General features: G+C 38.6%; 1 protein-coding gene across 2 annotated transcripts in view; it reads left to right on the top strand.

The window, feature by feature from the left end:
• TMEM267 (transmembrane protein 267) overlaps positions 1-24,519 on the top strand; it is a 55,952-nt gene that overhangs the window by 4,956 nt on the left and 26,477 nt on the right. The window contains exon 3 of one of the 2 annotated variants that reach the window (XR_014024864.1): positions 1,094-1,550. Coding sequence is in view for 1 of the 2 variants with exons in the window: in XM_081315691.1 (XP_081171817.1) it covers positions 1,094-1,429 (336 nt within the window). In the remaining variant the exon portion in view is untranslated. Of the gene's footprint in view, positions 1-1,093; positions 3,177-24,519 lie in introns of those variants that run through there. The other variant, XM_081315691.1, reaches the window with a different exon arrangement.

The following is a 24,519-nucleotide window of genomic DNA, read 5'->3' as shown; positions in this document are numbered from 1 at the left end:
ACGCTCAATTGGGTGCCCTAATTTTTTATTGTCTTTTGATAATTCAGGGCATAAAGTTTTTGATCATGACAGGTCTATCAATATCAAACACTGATCAGAAATAATGCAACAAAAGTAATAGTTGAGATCTTTGTGTATTTTGTATTACAGTAAAAAAAATGAATATTTCCTGCAGTAGGGATATAATAGCTAATGTTTGTTTGTGTGTGTGTATTATCCCAAATGCTTCCTCATAAATAATCCCACAATGGCAACCCTATGAGGTAAACTGGCCTGAGAGATTGTGACTAATCCAAAGACACCCAGGTAGCTTTCATGGGAAATATGGATCTTGGATCTCCCCACATTTCTCTATTGTCTGGAGTTCAAGCTGCAATAATATTGCTAAAGAGTACAGCAGGATAGTTAGTGTGTAAACAACTCAGAATCATACTTACTATGTAGTTGTCATAACAGATTCTCTTCATATAGACCTTAGTCAACGTACACATATGCGAGCAATATTTTATTTAATCAGATATTTGTAACCTATGTACAAACAATTTTGGCTGAAGTTGGGAAATAGGATTATTTATAAATGATTTCAAATAGGTACTCTCACTGACAACTTTAAATTGAAAGATTTTATTTTTGTTCATTTAGAATTGTCATTTTTTTTACTTAACTAACTCCCAAGTCTGCCAGAAAAGTGTAGAATTAGAACTTTTTGCCAAAATAAGGAAGTCTGCAATCAGTATTACTTATCGCTCCCTTGTTCCCAGTTCAGCAGTCAAGTAAATTTTTAAAATGAATGGTAGTTCCAGGGCTAGCAACCAGAGAATGCGTCCAAGCTATCAGTTAAATGAACTGCATTTACCAAAACGTGGAATAGCAGCGAATACTAGAACATGCAAAGCATTAAATATAAAAATTCTACTGACAGATAATCCTGATAATTAATACTTTCTGACTTATGTGTTGATTTTAGTCAAAATGCAAATCAGCTTAGTTGGTGCAGCTGTTACATACCTTTTTTTCCCCTCTTGAAAAACAGCATGCTTTTCCTTTCCAATACAAGCTACATTTGTATCATTTTTTTCCTCTCCCCCCCCAGGCTGCCCTGACTCTCCCACAAAGACCATTTCTTCACTGTTCTACTGTGATTCCAGTTGTGTGCCTGATGTTAAAGTTCCTTATGCATCTTCTCAAGCTGAAGGATTCCTGGTGCTTTCTTCCCTGGATGATGTTTATCTCCTGGACCTCGCATCATGTTCGAGATGGAATACGTCATGGCCTGTGGATCTGCCCCTTTGGAAAGACCGTTCCCCTGCCTTACTGGCTTTACGTGGCCATCACTGCAACTTTGCCTCATCTCTGTTCTTTTCTTTTGTATTTAACCGGAACAAGAGAACTAATGTCAATAAAACATGGGATTCATATTGATGTGTAAAGATATTGAAGATGGTTCTGTTCTGGATAATAATGTTTTCCTGTTTGTTGAATTAGGTCAAAGTTGATGTTACACAGCCTACTGAAACAAAGTTGATTTCCTGCTGTCACTCCTGCACAAGGTATTGTGTGACCGGTAGGGGACTATTGCTAGATCCTTTTTTTAGATTTTATTATCTGTTTTTGTTAAGTATGTATAAATAGCCGCTGGTCCCAATCATTGTTTTACTTGCCTGAACCTAGTGGCTAAAACCCCTTTTAATAAATGGATTCTAGTTTCAGAAAGCAAACACAATATATTTCTTCTGATTCGGCATCTGTTTAACGTTGGGACTAAAGGGCTTACTGTGTAGAAGTTGACGCCCTCTGCTTCCCTTGAAAGATGAAAAAATGGATAAAATGCTATCTGTCTGCACATTACTTAGATGTTCTCCTGTAACTTCTGCTTTAAGTATTTGCCATATCTATTGTCAGCTGTATCTGTACCATTTTGAATATATGAAGAACATCACAGATAAAAAGTTTAAAATTCAACACTGCATGTTATTTATGAAAATATAACAGTTGTGACACTGCACTTTATTAAGAGATGGCAAGAAATAGGGGCCTATGGAGTTAATGTTAGCTCCCTAAAATCTATATTTTGGTAGGGTTGTGCAAAGTATTCAGAAGAGATCCTTTGTCAATATGTAGGTATACAAAAGAAGGGATTTTTTAAAAAAACAGTATGAAAGCACCCACATGTTTTGCAAGGCTTGCACATCAAAAGCTATCTCTGGGTGTCTGTGTATGTGCATGCACAGATAATACTAACAGTGGGACCACCAGCAAAGCAAAGTGGCTAGCCAGGCAGATGCATGCTGAGAATAACAGGTTTCAAAGCTGCTGCATCTATATTGCAAAACAGCTGCCTCAGCAGTTTGAAGAATGTTACTTCATTTGTGTTCTCATGAATGACATAACATGCAAACTAATACTGTCTTGAATATTTTGTACTGGCCTCCTTTACGCTTCTAATTTCTTAAGTACAAGTGAGATGAGATGGGGTAGATGAGTGGAATATTGTGTAGTAACAGGCAGAGTATTCCTTTGCCTCTTGCAGAGAGCTTATTTAATATCCAGAACACTGGAGAGATGATATGATTTTGAAATGAAGTTATTTCCATTTTATAAAGAATATAAAATGGCTAAAACAAAGAATGTATTACCTGTAACATTCCGGTACGATCATAAATGCATTTGCTTTCAGGATTTTCACTGAAAGAATTAACAGTCCTGGAGAAGTTGGTGCCAATTAAAATATTTTATGCTTTTATTGAATGTTAGTATTCCTTCCGGTTTGTAAAAGAATATTGAAATGTGCAATATTGTAAACTATCATGAACTCCTTCTAAGCAACCCTGATAAATAGTTTCCAACAGAATAATAAAGTGGGAAGGGATTTTGGAGGTCTTCTAGTCTAACCCCCTGCTCAGGCAGTAGAGTCTACCATTTCAGACCAATGGCTGTCCAATCTGTTAAAAACCTCCAATGACGGATCAGCCACAACTGCTCATTGTTTCTGTTGTTTTGTTGTTTCTTTCTGTTGTTTTATTCATATACATGCACACATATTTACTTATCCTGAGAAACAGAAAGTGGAATCAGGGACAGTAATTCCTGTTAATGATTTCCAGTAATACTTTTGCATTAAAACTGCTTTAAATACCTGCTGTTGAAATATCCTTTCTTTCAACTCAAGCCAGCAAGCATACTTAATACAGGTAGTTCTTGACTTGCGGCTGGTCACTTAGCAAACATTCAAAATTATGATGGACCCCAAAATGGACTTTAGATCCAGATTCATAGTTCCAATGTGCAGGCCTCCCCTCCTGTAGTCACATGACCCAATTTGGCCAATTAGCAATCAGCCCGCATTTATGGCTATCTGCAGTGCACCATGTTCATATGATGGCAGTTTACGACATTTTCACCAGAAACAGTTTCCAGCAAAAACTGCCCCAGAGTGAACAGTGGTGGGTTGTTTTAACAGCCAGCATGTTCATTTAATGATTGCCATGTTTGCTTAATGACCTCTGCAAAAAAGTTAAAATACAGGTGAAACTCGAAAAATTAGAATATCGTGCAAAAGTTCATTTATTTCAGTAATGCAACTTAAAAGGGGAAACTATGAGATAGACTCATTACATGCAAAGCAAGATAGTTCAAGCCGTGATTTGTCATAATTGTGATGATTATGGCGTACAGCTCATGAAAACCCCAAATCCACAATCTGAGAAAATTAGAATATTACATGCAATCAATAAAATGAGTGTACGTAGAACAATATCGGACCTCTGAAATGTATAAGCATGCATATGTACTCAGTACTTGGTTTGGGCCCCTTTTGCAGCAATTACTGCCTCAATGCGGCGTGGCATGGAAGCTATCAGCCTGTGGCACTCCTGAGGTGTTATGGAAGACCAGGATGCTTCAATAGCGGCCTTCAGCTCTTCCGCATTGTTCAGTTTCATGTCTCTCATCTTTCTCTTGGCAATGCCCCATAGATTCTCTATGGGGTTCAGGTCAGGCGAGTTTGCTGGCCAATCAAGCATAGTAATCCCACGGTCATTGAACCAGGTTTTGGTGCTTTTGGCAGTGTGGGCAGGTGCCAAGTCTTGCTGAAAAATGAAGTCAGCATCCCCATAAAGCTCGTCTGCGGAAAGAAGCATGAATTGCTCCAAAATCTCCTGGTAGACGGCTGCATTGACCCTGGACTTAATGAAGCACAGTGGACCAACACCAGCAGATGACATGGCTCCCCAAATCAACACAGACTGTGGAAACTTCACACTGGACTTCAAGTATCTTGCAGTGTGTGCCTCTCCATTCTTCCTCCAGACTCTGGGTCCTTGGTTTCCAAATGAGATGCAAAAGTTGCTCTCATCAGAAAAGAGGACTTTGGACCACTGAGCAACAGGCCAGATCTGTTTTTCTTTAGCCCAGGTAAGACGCTTCTGACGTTTGTTGTTCAGGAGTGATTTGACAAGAGGAATACGACATTTGAAGCCCATGTCCAGGATCCGTCTGTGTGTGGTGGCTCTTGATGCACTGACTCCAGCCTCAGTTCACTCCTTGTGAAAGTCCCCAACACTTTTGAATGGCCTTTTCCTGACAATCCACTCTAGGCTGCGGTCATCCCTGCTGCTTGTGCACCTTTTTCTTCCACACTTTTCCCTTCCACATAACTTTCTATTAATGTGCTTTGATACAGCACTTTGGGAACATCCAACTTCTTTTGCAATTACCTTTTGAGGTTTTCCCTCCTTATGGAGGGTGTCAATGATGGTTTTCTGCACAACTGTCAGGTCAGCAGTCTTCCCCATGATTGTGATTCCTACTGAACCAGACTGAGAGACCATTTAAAGGCTCACAACCCTTTGCAGGTGTTATGGCTTAATTAGCTGATTAGAGTGGGACACTTTGAGCCTAGAATATTGCACCTTTTCACATTCTAATTTTCTGAGATTGTGGATTTGGGGTTTTCATGAGCTGTACGCCATAATCATCACAATTATGACAAATCACGGCTTGAACTATCTTGCTTTGCATGTAATGAGTCTATCATATATTAGTTTCCCCTTTTAAGCTGCATTGCTGAAATAAATGAACTTTTGCACGATATTCTAATTTTTTGAGTTTCACCTGTAGGGCACGGTTTCATCACCCAACATAACAATCAAATTTGTGGGCTCAATTATAGTAATGAGAGCGCTACCTGTACTCCTGCCTCTTGCTTTCCCCATAACTATCCATGAGGTGGGTTGGACTGAGAGAGACCCACCCAAAGATTTCATAGATTTAATTTTCCACACATTCCATATTAACAATAGAAAATTGCATCAAACAAAACATGAGGTGTTTGGCCTAAGCGAAAGAAAGTAGACCAACTCAGAACACTCTATTAAAACAATTACATCTTAGGTGCCCACTTAAAAACTCTAATGTGTAATCTAAGAATTATCTGAAATATATAGAAGGACCATTATTTTGAACAAACTGATTTACAGGAAAAATCTTGTCCGTGTGTGTTTCTTATGCCATAAATGTAAGTTATGTGCTAGAAAAACTGAAGGAAGAATATGTTTTTGCAGCTATTCTTTAGCAAACAATTTCAAGTATATTGTGTTTTAAATCAGAAGTCCCCAACGTTTTGGGCATCAGGGACCGGTTAAGTGGAGAGAGGTTTTTCCACGGACTGGAGGGGGCTTGGTTTTGGGTGCTACCTGCATCCTGCAGATGGGGCTTTGCTTGTTTGTGTGGACTGGTTCTGGCATGCCACAGCCCGGTACCAGTCCATGGACTGAGAGTTGGGGACCCCTGTTTTAAATGAATACATTTCAGGAAAGTTTTCACAATTTCATCATAAAGAATAATGGGAAGTTGAAATAGCTCTTACTTCCTTGTTTTTTTTTACCTACATAGTTTAGTAATCCATACTAAATGCTACCTTGTGCAATTTACAGGAAAAATGGCCAAGGGTTTTTTTTAAAAAAAAATCAAGCATTTCCAGTTTGTATAGCATAGCTGTCAAGATAAAGAAACAACACTGATTTCTTTCAATGCAGTCCACAAAGAGAATAAGGATAGCAACAGTACTGTATACTTTTTTGGTTACTGACATTGGCTAATGCCCTTTCAAGTCCTCCGTAGCCCGCAGGATTTTTTTTTTAAATGAGATAATCACAAGTGTTGAAACACTGAGAAGATGGAATAAATGGCACCCTTTTGACCCAAGTTTAGAAAAACATAGAGGCAAAACTTTTGAGCACAATTTTTTTTAACCCCAAAAATCCTGGCTCTCAAATTTGAACTTGGAATATTTTGATTTATGAATTGTTGGTGAATTCTATTAAATTCTACCAGTCTCCTTAACATGTGACCTTGTTCCCAAAAGTGTCTTTTTTGATTCACAAGTTATATTTTAGGTGCACACTTAAAAACTCTTAATATAAGAATTACCTGAAATGTAGGTGGAACCACTAAATAGAACCAATTGTTTTTCAGGGAAAATCTTGCCTGTAGGTGTTGTTATATCTTAAGTGTAAATTATGTCTTTAAAAAACTGTCGGGAGCAATGCACTTCTGTAGCTGTAAGCAAACATAAATGCACCCCAGTTGTTTGTAATATCCACTTATGAATATATGAAACTCATGATACCGACTAATGCAGAAAAAATGGGCTTGGAGGATGTATCTTCTATTGTATAGTTACCTTGTCCACTTTGTGAGATAATTTTCCATCTTTATATAAATGGTATTAGAATGCAACCTGTGTGAATGTGGACAGCTTGACATTGTATTATAAATTTTATCCTGTTTCAAAATTCTTGATAATTGATTTTTCCTTTTAGAAACTATTTTTCTAGTTAAAAGTTCCTTTGTTCATTCCTGCACAGGGGCATGCTATCCAGTTCTATGTAGGATTGACTTTGAATAACTGTTGCGACTGCCTTTTGTTTTGTCATTAATGCTATATATCAGTCCTGTCCTGGATTGCTAACAGTGTAGGTCACAGGTCAGCAACCCACGGCTCTGGAGCCGCATGTGGCTCTTTCAGCCTTCTCCTGCGGCTCCCAGTTGTGCTCCGCCATTTGCAGAGAGAGAGACAGAGAGAGGCACTTGCACTTCCCTTCTTTCTCTCTCTCTCTCTCTCTCTCTCTCTCTCTCTCTCTCTCTCTCTGTGTGTGTGTGTGTGTGTGTGTGTGTGTAAAACTCACACTGTTCTCTGAGAAGCTGACAAGTTCTCCACAGGAAGCAGGAAGCAGCAGAAAGCAGGGCAGGAGAGCCAGCCCAATAAGAATGTGTGTCAGCTTGTCCGAGAACTGCGTGAAGCCACCTTGCCAGGTGAGCAGAAGATTGGAGAGAGGGGGGTGGGAGAGAGAGAGAGAGAGAGAGAGGGAACTCATGCACAGCAACCTCTATTTCTTTTTAATTAAACTCTTCAATCAAGCTCCCCCCCCCTTGTGTGCGTGTGCGGGTTTTGCGACTCCCAGTGTGTTTTTTTCCTCTGGGAAACGGGTCCAAGTGGCTCTTTGAGAGTTTAAGGTTGCCGACCCCTGGTGTAGGTGATTGATTGTCATAGGTAGTAGGCAGAGTTAATACGAAGTCATCTTTTTGGTGCTGAATCGAGAGTTTTGTTTGAAGTTTAACACAAGCCAGAAGTTCATATTTTCTCCCTTTTTTTTTAAGGAAAAAGAAGCCATTTTTGCAAATGAGTTGTATTTTCTTCCCAGTTTGGCACACTGTCTGTCCATACCTCAAACAGAAGTGTCATTTTTCTTTAAAAATGAATAATTGAAACTTAAGGACACAAATGCTTCAGTGCTTTAACTCTGAAAAAGTTTTTTTTCTACTGGCCCTAATAGGAAAAGGAAGAGTTCTGTATAAAAATCATGTTTTTGTGAGTGCATTTTCTTATTTCAGAAAAAAATTGCAATTGCCATTCTGTGAAGACATACAACATTCGCTTTAGAAAACCTAATAAATGTATTTGGCTACCTACGTTTTGTACATAACATCACACCACTTGTACAGCAGTACTTAGTTTAGAAGGTGGGGTGGAGGAATGTCCTGTATATGTCTTGCATTGTTTTTAAACTGGATAGTTTTCATCATCAGGACTTCAATGGTGATATTTTACTTGTGTTTTTTTTAGGTGTTATTTTATTTGCACATCATCCAAAATCGTTAAGGAATTGGATGAGCTTATAAATTTAATAAATGTAAACATCAGTATACTTAAGCATCTTTTCAGGATTGGAGTACATCTTGAATTGAGAATAATTGCTGTTCCTTCCAGCCATGTTTGTTGTTTTCAAAATTATCTTATTCTAAATAAGCTAAGAAAAATAAAAGGCACAAAAGCCACCCAAAGTATCTTTCCAGAAAGAAATAAAATATCTATATTAAGATTATCTTAATAGAAGATTAAGAAAAATCAAAGTTCCATAGCTCTTGAGGGAGATAACTCCTGGTATCAGTTCTTCAATGACAAATGAAAAGTGCTATTATTACAGGATATTATTTTTACCACTGAAATAGCATATTTTAGTTGACTCGTGAATGAAGAACTGTTCAATTACTTTTGTCCAAATAAAATAAGAAGAATTGAAGGATCCTATCCAAAAATACACAAAGTTTAGATGGGTTCAGGTGATTTATTCTGCATAATGGCTAATGCATAAAGACTGTGTGATATGGTATGCTCTACCTCAGGCTTTGAAGTTGAACTCTGAAGTGTGGGAGCTGAAATCCACACATCATAAGTTGCTGAAGTTAAGAAACAATGATCTCTAGAGGAAAGTATTGTAGTGAAATGGTGATGGCATTGTCATTGTTGCAACGTGTGTAACGTCCAGTGATGGAGCACACACAACTTCTGAAGGCAAGCCATTTCACTGATTAATTGTTCTGTCAAGAAATTTCTCCTTATTTTCAGGTTGATTCTTTGATTAATTTCCTGACAATTCCAAAATTACTACTTTGTGGATTTTCATTCCCTAAACAGAATTAGAACAAGCATGTTAAGATATCATCTTTCTTTTAATACATTGATCTGTATTAACATTATTTTTGTTATTTCTGGACCACAGTATAACTTCTGTAAATTATGTTATTGTTTACACTAAGCAACAATAAAATGGATTGACAAAAATTCCTGTGCTATATGTACTTGTTCATTATAACTTAACTCAAATTTTATTGTTTTAGTTGTTAAATATGCTAACATAGGTCATAGTTTCATCATAAACACAGTTAACTTCTATTTAACTTTCTAAATGTTTTAGCTGTGTAATTTAAAGCCATGTTTTACCAAAATATTAATGGTTATGAAACACTTTTTAAAAATTATACTTTGATATAATTGTTGATATTTAATTAGGTAAAATCAAGCAGCCATTTGCTTTAGAGTTTTGTTTTAAACTTGACAAGTCAGCTATTAAAAAGTAATTCATATGTACATAAATACATGCACATATGCATATAATTAGAAAGTATTTATAAAAAATCAGTAAACCCTGCAGAAATAGCAATGTTTCCATTTGAAGATTGTATATAGTATGTTTAGGTTTGTGGCATGTATGTGTTTCACTTTGAGAGCAGGCAACGAAATTTCATTTTTGATGTGTGCCGTTGTGCCCACAGTAAAATAATAATAATAATAAAGGTTATTTTATCTAAGATGAGTTCCTATACACAATAGAATTTGTGATGATTTGGTGGTTGAGATTCTCCAGATCAGCATGGGGAATTAAACCTCCATGCTGATACCCATCTTCCAGAATCAGCTGGGGAACCTATGACCATTATAAGTGGACCTGCTGCATTGGATAACGTCCTTTGCTAATCAACTAAGATTGTTTGATGTATTTTTTGGGGGGGGGTTGCAGTTGTGTGGGTTTTTTTTTCATTGAAGTGGATACTGTGTGGATGGGGGAGCCAAAGCTGACTCTCTTATCATAGATCAATTAGTATTTGGTGAAGGAGCCTCAGTTGGTTCCCCCCTACCCCACCCCTCTGTCTTGCAAACATGCAGGCCAACTGCAAGAACCCACCTGTGGTGCCTTCTGGATCTGGTGAAATTCCAAAATTCATTTCAGAGTCAGTTTGCTATGTTACCAAACCTTTTCAGTTGAGCCTTGTTAGTTATGTCCAGCTTTCTCAGGCCATAGACCATTTCGTTCCCAAGTGATCTCTGGCTGCTTATCAAGCATGTAGTTTACTAAGAAATGTTGGCCTATGAAGCAAACAAATGTCTAGAATCCGGGTGATAGAAATCCAAAAGTGAATGTGAGCAAACACAAAGAACACTTGAATACTTTTACCATGGCTTTGAGAATAAAAAAAACAAAGTTGAGTGGTACAGGACCTGATGCATCTTGCTAAGCTTAGGGGAGGCCAATTCATGCTCTTGGCAGCAAACTATGATGGCTTTGCAAATATTTTCTCAAGCAGATTGAAGACACACATTCTGATAAAAGTAGGATAATACCACCACATCAATTTTTCAAATTTTGTTGGATCAATTTGTTTCCTTGTTAATTTAGGTAGACTGGACAATTTCAAGCTGCTATTAATACACTGTCCTTTGCTTCCTCTTGGCTAGATCTGCCTGGGAAGAGTCCATTAAGGGAAATGTTTCATACTGTTTATTATTTATTTATTTATTGGTTTTATATACCGCCCTATTCCCGAAGGACTCAGGGCGGTTTACAGGGCAAAGTTAAAAAACAATATACCGTAAGTTAAAATAGAGTTAAAATAAAATTAAACAACAATTAATAGCCCAAAAAGTTAAAAATTTAAAACCCCTCAGTCCAGGCCTCTTTTTCTTCCAGAGATTATGCCATCTTTTTTGAAATAATGTGCCCCCTATTGAAAAATCTATTTTAAATTCTTGTTTTTTAACAATTATAATGCAGTTTCTACCATTCTTAATGATATGATTGAGTGGATAATCACTGAGCATCTCCAAGCACTTCTGGGTAATGATTTCAGTATAGCTTTAGATTACAACATAGCACTGAGATGACTTTGTTCTCCCTTACAATCTGCTGAAGAGGTTCAACAAGATTATTTTTGTTTTCCTTGTGTTATACCTCTCATCAAATAAAATAATAATAATAATAATAATAATAATAATAATAATAATAATGATAATAATGATAATAATAATAATGATAATGATGATGATGATGTTGGAAGGGACCTTGGAGGTCATTTGTCCAACCCCCTGCTCAGGCAGGAAACCCTATACCATTTCAGACAAATAGTTGTCCAGTCTCTTCTTAAAAACTTCAGTATTACAGAGGGTAGTGAGCACAGCACAAGACATTGTGGGCTGTTCCCTGACACCACTGGATGACATCACCAGGGCTCGTTGCCTTGGAAGAGTGAGGAAGATTCTCAGGGATGACTCACACCCTGGACAGTATCTCTTTACTCTCCTACCATCGGGTAGGAGATATAGGAGTATAGCCAGCCGTACCAACAGGCTGAAAAATAGCTTTTATCCGTGGGCTTTTAAATGGGACATAATCTCTGTGAACTTATGCAGAACTGACTTGGGAGGCCGGTGTGTGGTGTAGTTGGTTCACATGGTGTGGTAGGATGGAGGGTTTGTTGTCACTGTGTGTTGGGGGGAGAGAGCACGGGGGGAGGCTCAGCTAATCTCAATGTACACATGTTGTACTTTGACAATAAAGGTTTATTATTATTATTATTATTTATTCACAATTTCTGGAGGCAAGTTGTTCCACTGATTAATTGTTCTGTCAGGAAATTTCTCCTTAGTTCTAGGTTGCTTCTCTCTTTGATTAGTTTCCATCCATTGCTTCTTGTCCTGCCTTCAGGCGCTTTGGAGAATAGCTGGACCCCCTCTTCTTTATGGCTGCCCTTAAAATATTTGAACAGTGCTATCATGTCACCCCTAGTCTTTCTCTTCATTAAACTAGACATACTCAATTCCAGCAACCGTTCCTTATATGTTTTAGCCTCCAGTCCCCTAATCATCTGTGTTGCTCTTCTCTGTACTCTTTCAAGAGTCTCAATATTTTTACATCGTGGTGACCAAAACTGGTTGCAGTATTCCAAGTGTGGCCTTACCAAGGCATTGTAAAGTGGCATTAACACTTTACGTGATCTTGATTTTGATTTTGATGGTTCTGTTTTGATTGCTCTGTTCCTATCTTGATGGCAAGCTTCTTTTGGTAAGAGTGAAGCACCACTGCTCCATGAAGAGTGAGGTGCTTGACTTCCAGTGAAGGTTTATGGCAAACTAGATGCCACTGAAGGCATGGGGGCAGCATTGCAGCACAGATTGGTAGCCAGATGGTGAATTCTGGCTGGCAAAGTCACTCAAGAAAAGAGGAGATCATGAGATTGTACTTGTAATCTGGGCAGCTACTTCTTATGAGTAGATTTCAGGAATGAAGGCTTTTATAGTCAGATCATAAGTTGAGTGGCTGTGATTCAAGAGACTTCAACCAAGCTCACAGCTGTAATGCAGCCTATGTAAACATAAGGTCCGCCAAGCCTCATTTCTTCATGACATTTTGAAATTGCTTCTTAACTGCTTTTCAGCTATTAGTAATCTTTGAATGGATAAGTTGTTTATAGCACAGGGTGAATTTCCTCCAAACCTGAGCAAGAGAAGTGTTAAATATAAGTTTAAGAAGTTTTTTTTACAAAATCTCCCTTTTTGGAACATACATCAAAACGGTGGTAAGAATGTTGATTTTGGAAAGTTATAAAAAGGCTAAGGGTCCAGATAGACTTGAAATAAGATATTGAAATTAATTTTAAGAATCTTTTGCATTTGAGAATTATGTTTTGAATTCTTAAAAATATGATAGGATCGGATTTTGAAAGTTAGACACTAGAGAGAACCAGAAAAATACTTTAATCATGGACATATTGTAGGATATTTGGAAACAATGCACCCAGAAATTAACTTTAAGAGTGTCTGCTATTATAGATAGACTGTTTCACTGTCATACTGGTTTCCTCTCCAATAGTTTACAATAATGCCTTTGTGTGGGGATGCCTTCAAAGGAAACCCAGCACTACAGAAGGTCAAGAACATGGCAGCAATGCTTCAAGGGCATTTGACATCTCTCCCACCTTGTAGAACTTGCTTCTTGTAACTTTCAAAGCCAAATTCAAAGTTCAGGTCATTGATAGAATTATGAAAGTGAACAAAGTGATTAAATAGTTTCTGTTGAGTTTTACGGACAATATAACAGAATTTGCCATTTCGAGGAAATGGAACAATATTGGTCTGATAGAAATATTGCACATTAAATAAATCAGAATTGTCTGGGTAATATACTGGAGTCATGAAATAGGAAGTTATGAAATTTCATTGAGAAATGAAGTAACTCTGAAGGCCTTGTATTAACTTATATTTCTTAACATAGTGGATTCTGCCTGCCCACTTAGAGGACTGACTTTCACATGATCATATCAACTGAGAGATCTCTTGATCCTACATAAGTATATTATGAATGCCATCTGGAAAGAAGATGCAATTAGAAACAACTAAGAGCTAGACATTCTAAGGAACAAGCACCAACTCTGGAAATTCATTCTCTCTCTCTCTCTCTCTCTCTCTCTCTCACACACACACACACACACAAACACGCACACACACACACACACAGAGAGAGAGAGAGAGAGAGAGAGAAAGAGAGAAAGAGAAAGAGAGAAAGTTAGTAAACAGACATCAGTTGATTTCAAGAAAAACTTAAAAATCCACTTAGATAAGCAAGCAATACAGTATTCCTCATTTTGCCTTTATGTAACATTGTATGGTGACTGGATTTCATATATTTATTTCTTTATGGAATTTATTTTATTATTAATATTTATTCTAATATAGCTTTTCAACCGACACTGCTTAATAATCTATTCTTGTATTAGCCAATCTAGGCTGAGTTTTTCCAAAACAAACAAACAATCAAAAAGTCATATGATTAATGACATTCAATAGAACAGACAAATGCAGTAAGTACTTCTAATGTGTAAGCTATTTTTTTAAAAAAAAAAACTAATGATCTTCAGAATTGTATAAATGTTTGCAGTTGCATACGGAACTCCAGCAAAACAATCAGGAAATAAAACATCAAAAGCTTGAATCCAGTGCACTGGATCTCATGTTTGCTCTCTCAAGTCAGGAGCATTGATGGACGTTTCATTGGTCGGCAAAGGTGATTTTCAGAATTCTCACTTCTTCCTACAGCACTAAGCACTCCGTTCTCCTGTTCCTGAGAGGTTTGCTAATCACAAATGCTGCAGAAGGATTGGTAGAAAAAGAAGCCTACAAAAATCACCCACCTCGGCCTGCAAAAATGTTGCACCAGATCAAAACCTTTCTGCTTCAGGGAGGACAAGATCTGGATTGTTTCTACCAAACCATTTTGAAAGTATCAAGGTTTCGTCATAAAAGGCGATACTAGTTTAAAATGTTCATTTACTGGTACAATATTTTGCTGGTTGGATATTAAGTAATACGTGATGTAAAAATTTGCATACTTAATGCAGCTTTTTTTGAATAGTATAGCTTCTTCAAATACTCAGTGTTGGAGAATAAGGAAGTCATTTTTAAGATATATATTTTACCCAGTCTTGGAACAATGGAGAGCTTGAAAGAATCTTGTGTTACCTGTATTGTATAGGAAACAAACTGAAATTTTGCCAGGTGCCTGGCTTTTTGAACTTTGGCTACTTCCCTGTCACAAGTGCAGCACCTGCACAATCATAAAATCTAAATATGTATACCTTATTAAGGGTGCAATCACATTAGCCATAATGTTTTGTGCTAATTGTTTTTGGCTGACATAGATGTGAAATTTTAAATATTATATAATTAGAGGATTAAAAGACTCAGACTGGGCTAGAGCTGACAGCTGTGATTTGTTCCCTGAAATTTGATCAGCCTCTACATGATTAGGCTTCAGGAAACTCTTAAAAACAGAAACATTTATTTTGGTTTTTTTATTTGTGTTTATTTTATTTATTTGTTTTTTACAAATAATTCAAGGTGATGAACATATCTAACACATTTTCCTCCTATTTCCCCTACAACAACCACCTTGTGAAATGGGTTGTGCTAAGAGAATGACTAATCCAAGGTAATCCAGCTGGCTGTCATAGCTAAGGTATATTTCAACATCTCTAAATCAGTCTTAAGTCTTAAATTAAAAACCAGTTTAAATTAAATTATTAAATTAAATTAAAAGCCAGTTTAAATTAAAACTAGTTTGATCTAGTGTTTAAAGCATCAGCCTAGAAAGGAGGAGATTATGAGTTTAAATCCAACCTTAGCCATACATATTTGGTTGGCTGTTATGTTTTTTTCTTCAGTATAGTAGTTTGTTGTTATGCAGTTATAATTGTACTTTATTTTATTGCTTCAGAATGATGGAACTGCATGTAAGGAAGCAACACCAGTTTAAGCACACACCTCCACAAAACATTTGAAAACATAACCAAATGAAAAGTGAAAGAAATTTTAAAGTACAGTACACTGAGAATAGGATAGAAAAAGAAAACTATTTCACAGATGAAGAAAACTAAGAAATTGTAGGATAGATTTCCCCACAGAATTACTATCATGGAATATCATATCTTGTATTCCATCTTAAGACTAATATAAAATGCATATAGAATAAGTTCCCTATGATGCCTAACTTTCCCACTTTGCCTCCTTTTCCCCTTGGTCTTAAGCAAAAATTTAGAGGGGGAACTCTAACTGTTTTGACATTCCAGTTGGGTCTAATATTTAACATTAACCAACTGTAGCTTAGTGAGGAATGTTAACATCTAGTTTTATTTAATTATTTCCATTTTGGTCCAGTACAATAAGATTATTACCTGAGGTTTCTGGTTTGTAAGCACTCTGTTAAAAGTTGATCCAATTTGTTTCTGAGAATTTCTGTAAGGGCAAAGTATCAGATATCAGATTGACCCCCCCAAAAAAATGTTTTTGAAAAAAGCCAAGAGATTTCTTGTTCAGATTATATGGAAGGTCTAGTTCTACTTGTTGAATAAGTGATGAACAGTTCAGATTTGTTTTTCTGATAGTCATTTACTGGTAGCAATTGAAATAGCCGGCAAGACCTTGTCTTGCTGAGATACTCCCCCCCCCCAATTTTGAATGACAAGTAAAAGTTGTAAAATACCTTGAGTTTCTCATTCATGTCAAGCATCAGAATTCCATTCCGCATAAAAAACATAAAGATGATTATGTCTTGGAGAGTGAAGCATGGATATCAACAAAGAGAGTACAGGTCGTCTTTGACTTACAACCATTTGTTTAGTGACTGAAGTTATAACAGCATTCTAGAAAGTAAGTTATGACCAGTCCTTACACTTATGACAACATCCCCACAGTCGCATATTCAAAACTCGGGCACTTTGCAACCAGCATGTATTTACATGGTTGTAACATCTTTGATCACGTGATCACCATTTACAACTTTCCAAGCCAGCTTCTGATAAGCAAAATCAATGGGGGGGGGGGAAGCCAACCTCACTTAGCGACCACATAATTGACTTAAGAATTACAATGATTCATTTAACAACCATGAACAAAAAAGGTTGTTATATTGTATGTGACTCACTTAACTCCCACCTTGCTTAGCAGCAGAAATTCTGCTTGCAAGTCAAGGACTACCTATACTGAGACCTTCTTTAATTGAAGAAAACATATATGATGACTCGGGGACAACGTAAGGCCTTCTAGGCCTTGAAATTTGCCTGTAATTCCTCTGAACACTCATCATTGGCCATGTCAGTTGAGGCTTTTGGGAGCTAATTTTTTTTTTCTGGAGGAACAGAGAATAGTATGCCGTGATGCCATTCCACTATGAGTTTTCCCATTTTACAAGAGGCAGTTCATCAAATGGGAAAAATCGCAGTGCTATGAAATTAAATCCAGAAACCAGGAACAAGACTGTGTACTTCAGCTTTCCAACAGACATGCTTCTACACATTACTTCTCCCTACTGGAGCATAAATGAGATTTAGAAAAAGAGACCACTGTAACATGTAGCTGTTCTTTATCTGTACTCAGATAGAGATGTCATGATAGAGATCTCCAGATTCGTGGAAGTTTAACGTGAATATAGAAGAGACTTCGACACCTTTGTTTAAAGTTGGAGGAACATGAGTGTTCCTCCAACTGCTTCTGATATCCACTGAAGAACTTACCTGAAGAACTATTATGGAGAGAAGAATGTTTTGTAGCATTTTGCATAGAATATGCACTTGGAGAAGGAGTAAGGGGAGAACCTTGGCATGAGCATCACAGTTTCCCAGGGAGGAGGCAGCACGTTCCAGAGAAAAGCCCAGATTAATGAGACAGCACAATCCCAAAGTGGATGGGGTAGGAAGAGGTTCAGGGTAGTCCCACCCTAGAATCTCTCAGGATATATCTATTGGGTTAATAGGCTGCAGCTTTAGTCCGGTGAGATTCTCTCTGTTAGGTGTAAGCAAATAAAGCACTGGACTCCATTGGCTTTCATTGTGCCATTTTTGAGCTTGGATTTGATAGATACTGCTATAAAGAATCACCATGTTTGCATGATAGACCACTGTTAATCATGGTTTGTTCAATTCATCTAACTCTAGTTACATCCACCACATGAATCAGAAACTAACCATAAGGGTGGCATTCATACAACATGCCCAGATAAATGTGGTTGGCTAGCTTGCAGTTCACCATGTCAAGTGGACGGGCAGTTTCAGCACCATCATCCAGAGCCATGTCAAACCAAATACGTACAATTTGAGGAAAACTATCTCTTCAGGTAGAGCAATTATAGTTAGACAACATCAACTGATCTGGGAACTTGGCACACATATCAGTAATCCAAGCCATTGCTTAATAAACAAATACAAGACAAGAACACAAGCAGAAAGAAACATTAACTTCAAGGTTGTGTTTTTAGTAATACAATTAAATTTTCAGTGTATCCCCAAATAAAAAAAATTCTGGTAAAAACTGACAACTATCTGCCAAATGTGACGTGTGTGTGTGTGTGTGTGTAATATGTGTGTGCGTGCATGTGCACGCACCTTTTCATTCTCCTTTCTCTGCCTCTCTCTAGGACACAAACATTTTTTTGATCTTTGTACTTCAGGAAATCAAAGGGTATGGTAGTTACACAACCTTTGCTTAAGTGTAGATCCGTCTCCCCCTGGACATTTTTCTCCTGTATGTTGCAGGCAGTGTAATTTAATGTGACTTGTGGTTTAAAGTACAGTGTTAGCAAAATCTCTTGTTAAAAGTACACCACAGGTTCAATGATCAACCTACTTACAGAAAATGTCAATGCATGCTAGCAATGAACTATAGTCACATTACAAATGTTCTTTTCTAGATTTTATCTATGCCTCTCTTTTTGCATTGGGAATAGAGGGTTTTGAACTAGCTGGTCCACTTGAAGTGAAGATACATGGGAAATGAGCTTTGCATATAACAGAAGAAATGTGGAAAACGATGGGCTGAATCCAAATGTTGTACTAAGCCATAGTTGGTTTTATCATAGTTAGCCAAACAATCCATTGTTGTAGGTACATGACAGGTCCTGAATGGACAGAATTCTGGCTGCAGGGGCCAGGTCTGGTTCTGTTAGTGGCAGTAGGAGTTTGCTGAGGCCATCAGCATGGCCCATTTCTTTACCAGGTTTGTGAATCAATTTAAATGTGTATGCAGATAAGAAAATAGACCATCTCAACATTCTTGGTGAAAGTATATGGGGGGTTTGTTTGTCTGTTGTGAAAAGTCCCAACAGTGGTTTGTGGTCAGTAAAGACTGGGAAGTCTCTGCCATATAAATAGTCATGGAATTGTTTTATTCCTGCTACAATGGCTAAGGCCTCTTTGTCAATTTGAGCATAGTTACGCTCAGCAGAGGACAGTGTCCTTGAATAAAATGCAATGGGGGCTTGTGTTCCATTTTTTTCTAAATGACTCAAGACTGCCCCCACCCCATAAGGAGATACATCACATGCTAAGCAGACTGGTTTAGACTCCTTAAAATGAGTTATAGTGGATTTGGCTGACAACAGTGCTTTTAAGTCCTGAAAACTTTTCTCATGAGTGCCCGTCCATTCCCATGAAGCTTTTTTATCTAAGGGCCTGTGAAGAGGCTCTGCCAATGCAGCTTTGTTAGGCAGGAAAGCATGGTAGAAATTGAGGATGCCCAAGAATGCCTGTAGCTCTCCTTTGGATTTAGGGCTAGGAGCCAATTTAATGGCCTTCACTTTGGATTCAGCAGGGTGAATACCGTTAGCATCAATTCGAAATCCTAGAAATTCTGTTGAAGGGACCCCAATACTACATTTACACTTCTTTAATTTGAGGCCTGCTTCTCGAAGTCTCTATAAAACAGCCCTGAGCCTGCTGACTAACACTTCTGTGGATTCCCCAGCAATAAGTACATCATCAAAATAAGGGCAAACACCCTGAATGCCTCTAAGTGTGCGTTCCATGATCCCCTGAAAAATGCCTGGGGCAACACTAACTCCAAATTGTAAACGCTTTACCTTGAAAGCCCCCCTGTGAGTCACAATTGTCTGAGCCGTGGCTGTGGCCTCATCAACCCACAGTTGCTGATAGGCCTGTGCTAAATCTAATTTAGCGAAAATGGTTCCTTCTTGCAAGGAAGCTAAAATGTGGTTCACCACTGGGACAGGGTAAGCATGTTGCTTAAGGGCTTTATTCAGTGTATATTTATAGTCTGCACATATCCTAATTTTTCCATTGGCCTTAAGTGGAGTGACTATAGGAGTTTCCCACTCCCCACCATCAACTGGTTGTAAAACACCCTGTTCTACAAGCTTGTCTAATTTTAAATCAATTTTATGCTTTAGGGCAAAAGGGACCCTTCTAGTCTTAACTCTAATGGGACTACATTGGGATCTAGCTTGAATGAGATAGGCGGGCCTGCGTATGTTCCTAAGGCTGAATCAAAAATGTCTGCAAAGTCCTCGCAGACTGACGAAAGGGTTGCAGCATGTGTCAAGTTGATACCAGTTATTTGAATGCCTAAAGCATCAAAGCAATCAAGTCCTATGAGACTCGTTCTCTGACCCCCTACTACTATGACATCCAGGTGCCCATAAAACCCCTTAAATTTTACGGCCAAGGTGGCTTCTCCCTTAACTTTGACTTGAGTGTTTTGAAAGTCAGTTAAAATTATGTCAGAGGGCCTTAGCTTGGCCCATTGCCTATTGTGACTGCACACGAAATTGAAGATGTCCTGGGAGATAATGGAGAGAGCAGAGCCAGAGTCCAACTCCATTTTACAAGGGACTCCTTGTAGCTCCACCTGAAGTTTGAGTTTAGGTTTGAGGGGGCGTTGGGCCCCGGTGCAGCATACACTTCTACGGCTTCTACAAAGCCCCACACTAAATGGACCCTGGGCCCCAGTACCGCTCCTGGTCAGATCTTCCAACTGGTGTTTGGGTGGCCGGTCCCTCTGGCGAGCTCTGCAAACCGTTGCGATGTGGCCTGTTTTGCCACAGGCCCTGCACGTGGCTGACCGGGATCTGCAATCAGCACGTTGATGGTTGCCGCCACAGCCCTTACATCTAGGTAAGAGAACTGCCTTGTAAATGTTCTCTTGCTGTTTGCTGCTGCGATGCTGTGTGTCGGGTTGCTTGTGAAGCTTGTTGACTTCAGGATCTTCTTCCTCTGAAGATTCCTCTGAGCGTTTGGCGTCCTCGTGGTGGATTGTTTCTTCGTGTTTCATTGTTTTGGTGGCCTGGACTGTTTGGACTGCACCCCTGGCAGCTTCGTCTGCCATTACTTTGTCTTGGGCTTCGATGAATGTTAAATTCGGTCTGGCAAAAAGTCTTTGCTGGAGTGTTTGATTCCGTAAGCCGCAGATGAGCCGATCTCACAGTCGTTCCTCCATGTCGGCAAATTTACAGAGGTGTGCGGCCTGCCTCAAGGCCGCGATGTATTCTGATGTTGTTTTGCCAGGCTGCTGCAATCGCTGTTCAAACTTGAAACGCCAAGCAATTACTGACATCTTTGGCTGGAAATGCTCTCCCAGCATCTTCTTGAGGTCAGCATAGGAAACTGACTCTATTGGTGTCGGTGCAAAGAGATTTTCAGCCAGGTCGAATGTGGCCAGGCCGCACACACAGAGCAGCGTAGCGGCCTTTAGCCCGTCTTCTGTGACTTGGTTTGCCCGGAGGTAGCTCTCTACCTGGGACAGGTAGGAAGGCCATCCCTCTGGATGCTTGACATCGAATTCGCGAAGTCTTCCAACCTTCGGCATGCTGTCTTCGGCTGGTTCCTGCGTTTTCTGATCCTGCTTCTTCAAGGCCCAGGGACTGAATCCGCTGAGCACGAGGTTGCTAGCGTGGCTTGCTAGCCGACCGAAGGGGGGGGGAAATGCCTTTTCCCTCCCGGCGTGAGCTGCCTCTCCCCTAGTGAACCTCAGCTCTTCTGGAGAAGCAGGATCCCACCTTTGTCGCCAGTGTTGTGTAGTGAGTTCTTCGCGCAGAAAAGAAGATGAGGCGAGTGAGTTTAAGAAAGCTCATGCTTTATTGCTTGCAGGATCTGAACTGAGAATTGGGCTTCAGCTTGCAGCAATTTATAGCCTGGCCTCTAGGCAGCAGCCAATAGATTGAAAGTAACCCATTGCCGCCTAGGGGCAGCCAATAGCAGCACTGGAGACCTGGAGTCTGGGTTGCTGGAGAGCCGTTAGCTGCTCCAGCTAACCACGTGGTGTTACACTTGAGCCCAATACATAACAATACCCTATAACAATAAACATACCAGTAGTTCTTGTGGTATCTGTTTTTTGACCTAGCCTCTATCAAAGGGTTGACAGCCATGCATGTTTGGGAGAAAATAAGGATGACTCCTATAGTGAGGAATTGTGCAGGAGATGTGTGAAACTTGGCCTCCTATCTTCTCTACTCCTTGATAGCCTTTATGGATAATTTTGCTCTTAATAACAATAGTACTTAGATTTATATACCAGTTCACAGTGCTTTACAGCCTGCTGTTTACAGAGGTTTACAGAGTCAGCATATTGCCCCCAACAATCTGGTTCCTCATTTTACCAACCTTGGAATGATGGAAGGTTCCTCTTTTATTTGGAGATCTTTGTATTCTGTGATTTTCTCCATTCTTACTCAATAGCACCTATATATCCAGTTTTTATAATAGGTCCTAAAGTATCACCACTTATTTTTAAAAAGGGAGGGGACTCTTCATAATGATGGGGCTCATTCTTACTTCCCACTTATTATAACATGATGATGTTTTTGAACAAAACATGTCCTGATGTAATTGCATCTGTCTACGGAAAGGGACAACTTGCCACGGCCAACTCGCTGCAGCCAACTTAACACAGGACAACTCACCGCGGGACAAATCAACAATTCAAATTCATTATTTAAAATAATTAAAAGTTATTTTAATTTTTGACATTCACATTTTATTTTGTCCCCTCTTTTACAGCCTTTCTTTAATTATTCTGTTCCATATTTAATGATTTCTTCAATATTAGTGTAACTCTTGTCCCGTGGCGAGTTGTTCCATGGTGAGTTGGCCATGGCGAGTTGTCCCATGCCAAGTTGGCCATGGCATTTTGGTCGTGGTGAGTTGGCTGTGTTATCCCCAGCCTGCTATGACAGTAGCTTGATGTTATCTCCACTAGTTCTGCTGTTGAAGTAATGTTTTTTTCTTCTTCTGACACAGCTCTTACCATACAAGCACTCTGCAATATTCAGTGACAAGTCTAGTGATGACCTGGTCAGAAACAAGGAATTGGCAAGCTCCAATTGACTATTCTATGCACCATTCTATGACAAGCTGGATGTGGGCTGGGAGAGAGACCAGACATCTGGCTTGCACACAGTAGATCTGCCAGCAAGAAAATTTCCTTCCCCTACCATATTTCTATATCAAAAGCCAAACAAGCAAACATTCCTCCCAGCCAGGTTGCTTACGCACAAGAGAGGAGTGAGGTAAAGCAGTTGGGAGCTCTGCTCTTCTCTGTGCAAGTTCCACTGAGAAGTCATGGATTTCATTATGTTTTGTGTTATTTTTCTGCCTTAGGACTATTGATCTCCTAAAAGATCAATAGTCCAATAGCAAATCAACAATGAAAAAAAACTGGCTAAGCAATTGGTGGAGCATATGAGGGGAATGGGATCAATGAAGTGAGAAGGAGCTGTTGATCTGTAGGGCAATTTTTCCTAGGAGGCAGATGAACAAAGTTTAAGCAAGAAGATAAAAGATAACACAAACTAATATAAAGGAAGGGGGGGGAAGGAAAGAAAGAAAAGTGCAAAACAGAGGAGGAAAAATAAAGAAAGAGAAGGAAAAAAGAAAATATAAAAAAGTGGCTTCTGATAATTTTCACAGCAGTTCAAATATATTTTAACCCCCCTCTCTAAAGTTCATCATATTGTTCTTCTTTCTATAATCTATCCTATTTAATTATCAAAAAGAATAAATCACAAGTTCTCCTTTTTTCTTACTAAGCAAAAAGTCCATAAGAGGTTCCCAGTCATCAATTAATATAGGAAAGCAATACTCCAGTAGTAAACAAACAAATTATCCAGGATAATGGCAAGTCCTAGGAGAAGCATGGGATGAATGGACCATAACTTGATAGAAGTCACCTGCACGCAGGGAGACTTCACCTTACAACCAACTTACAATTGGACTAGAATTTCCATTTTTCAGTGCCATTGTAACTTCAAACAGTTACTAAAGTTGTAAGTTGAGGCTATCTGTATGATTCTCTGCTTTAATAAAAGAGCATGAAAGTTTCTATAATGGAAATTCTCTTTTAAGGAATCCTTGGTCTGGTGTTACTTCACAGGTCTAAGGGCTAGAAACTTTGTGCTCTCTTGGTTTGTTCTAGAACAGAACGTTATATCCTGTGGCCTTAACAATCTAGCATTTAGTCATCTGATTTTAATTTTTGCTTCTATGTGAAATTATAGTCCAGTACAAAACATGTTAGTACAAAAATTAGTGGAAATATTAACAATATATACTCAGTTCAAAAAATATTCTAAGACCCTTTCTTTATTCATAATTTATAGTAGTAAAAGGATTTCCACTCTAACTTGACACCCTATTCACACAAAGTTGGCCTTGACTACACTTTATACAGCTTGATCCTGCTGTTTTCTATACTAGAAGCCAGCAGCAAAAACACACAGGGAGCAAAGAGGCCCAGGAAAATATACTGCTCAAAAAATAAAGGGAACACAAGATAAGACATCCTACTATTAAATACAGTACATTGTGTTGTTTAAGTGTTCCCTTTATTTTTTTTGAGCAGTATACATCATTATTCCATTATTGCTGTAGGAAAAGCTGGGTTTCCCAGATCTTAACTTCAACCTTCATCTCTCCATATGGATCTCCTTGGACAATTAATCTCCTTACAGGTGAGCAGTAAAAAATATACCTTGTACTTATTTGCATTTCATATATGGATCTGTCAACTTGGAGAAAGAATACCTTTGAAGTTCAAGTGAAAAGATCAGTGGCTCCTTCATTCTT

Source organism: Vipera berus (genome assembly GCF_964194415.1).
Source record: "Vipera berus genome assembly, chromosome: 2".
NCBI classification, from domain to species: domain Eukaryota; kingdom Metazoa; phylum Chordata; class Lepidosauria; order Squamata; family Viperidae; genus Vipera; species Vipera berus.
Note: the sequence above shows the minus strand (reverse complement) of the source record. Positions and strands in the feature narration are given on the sequence as shown.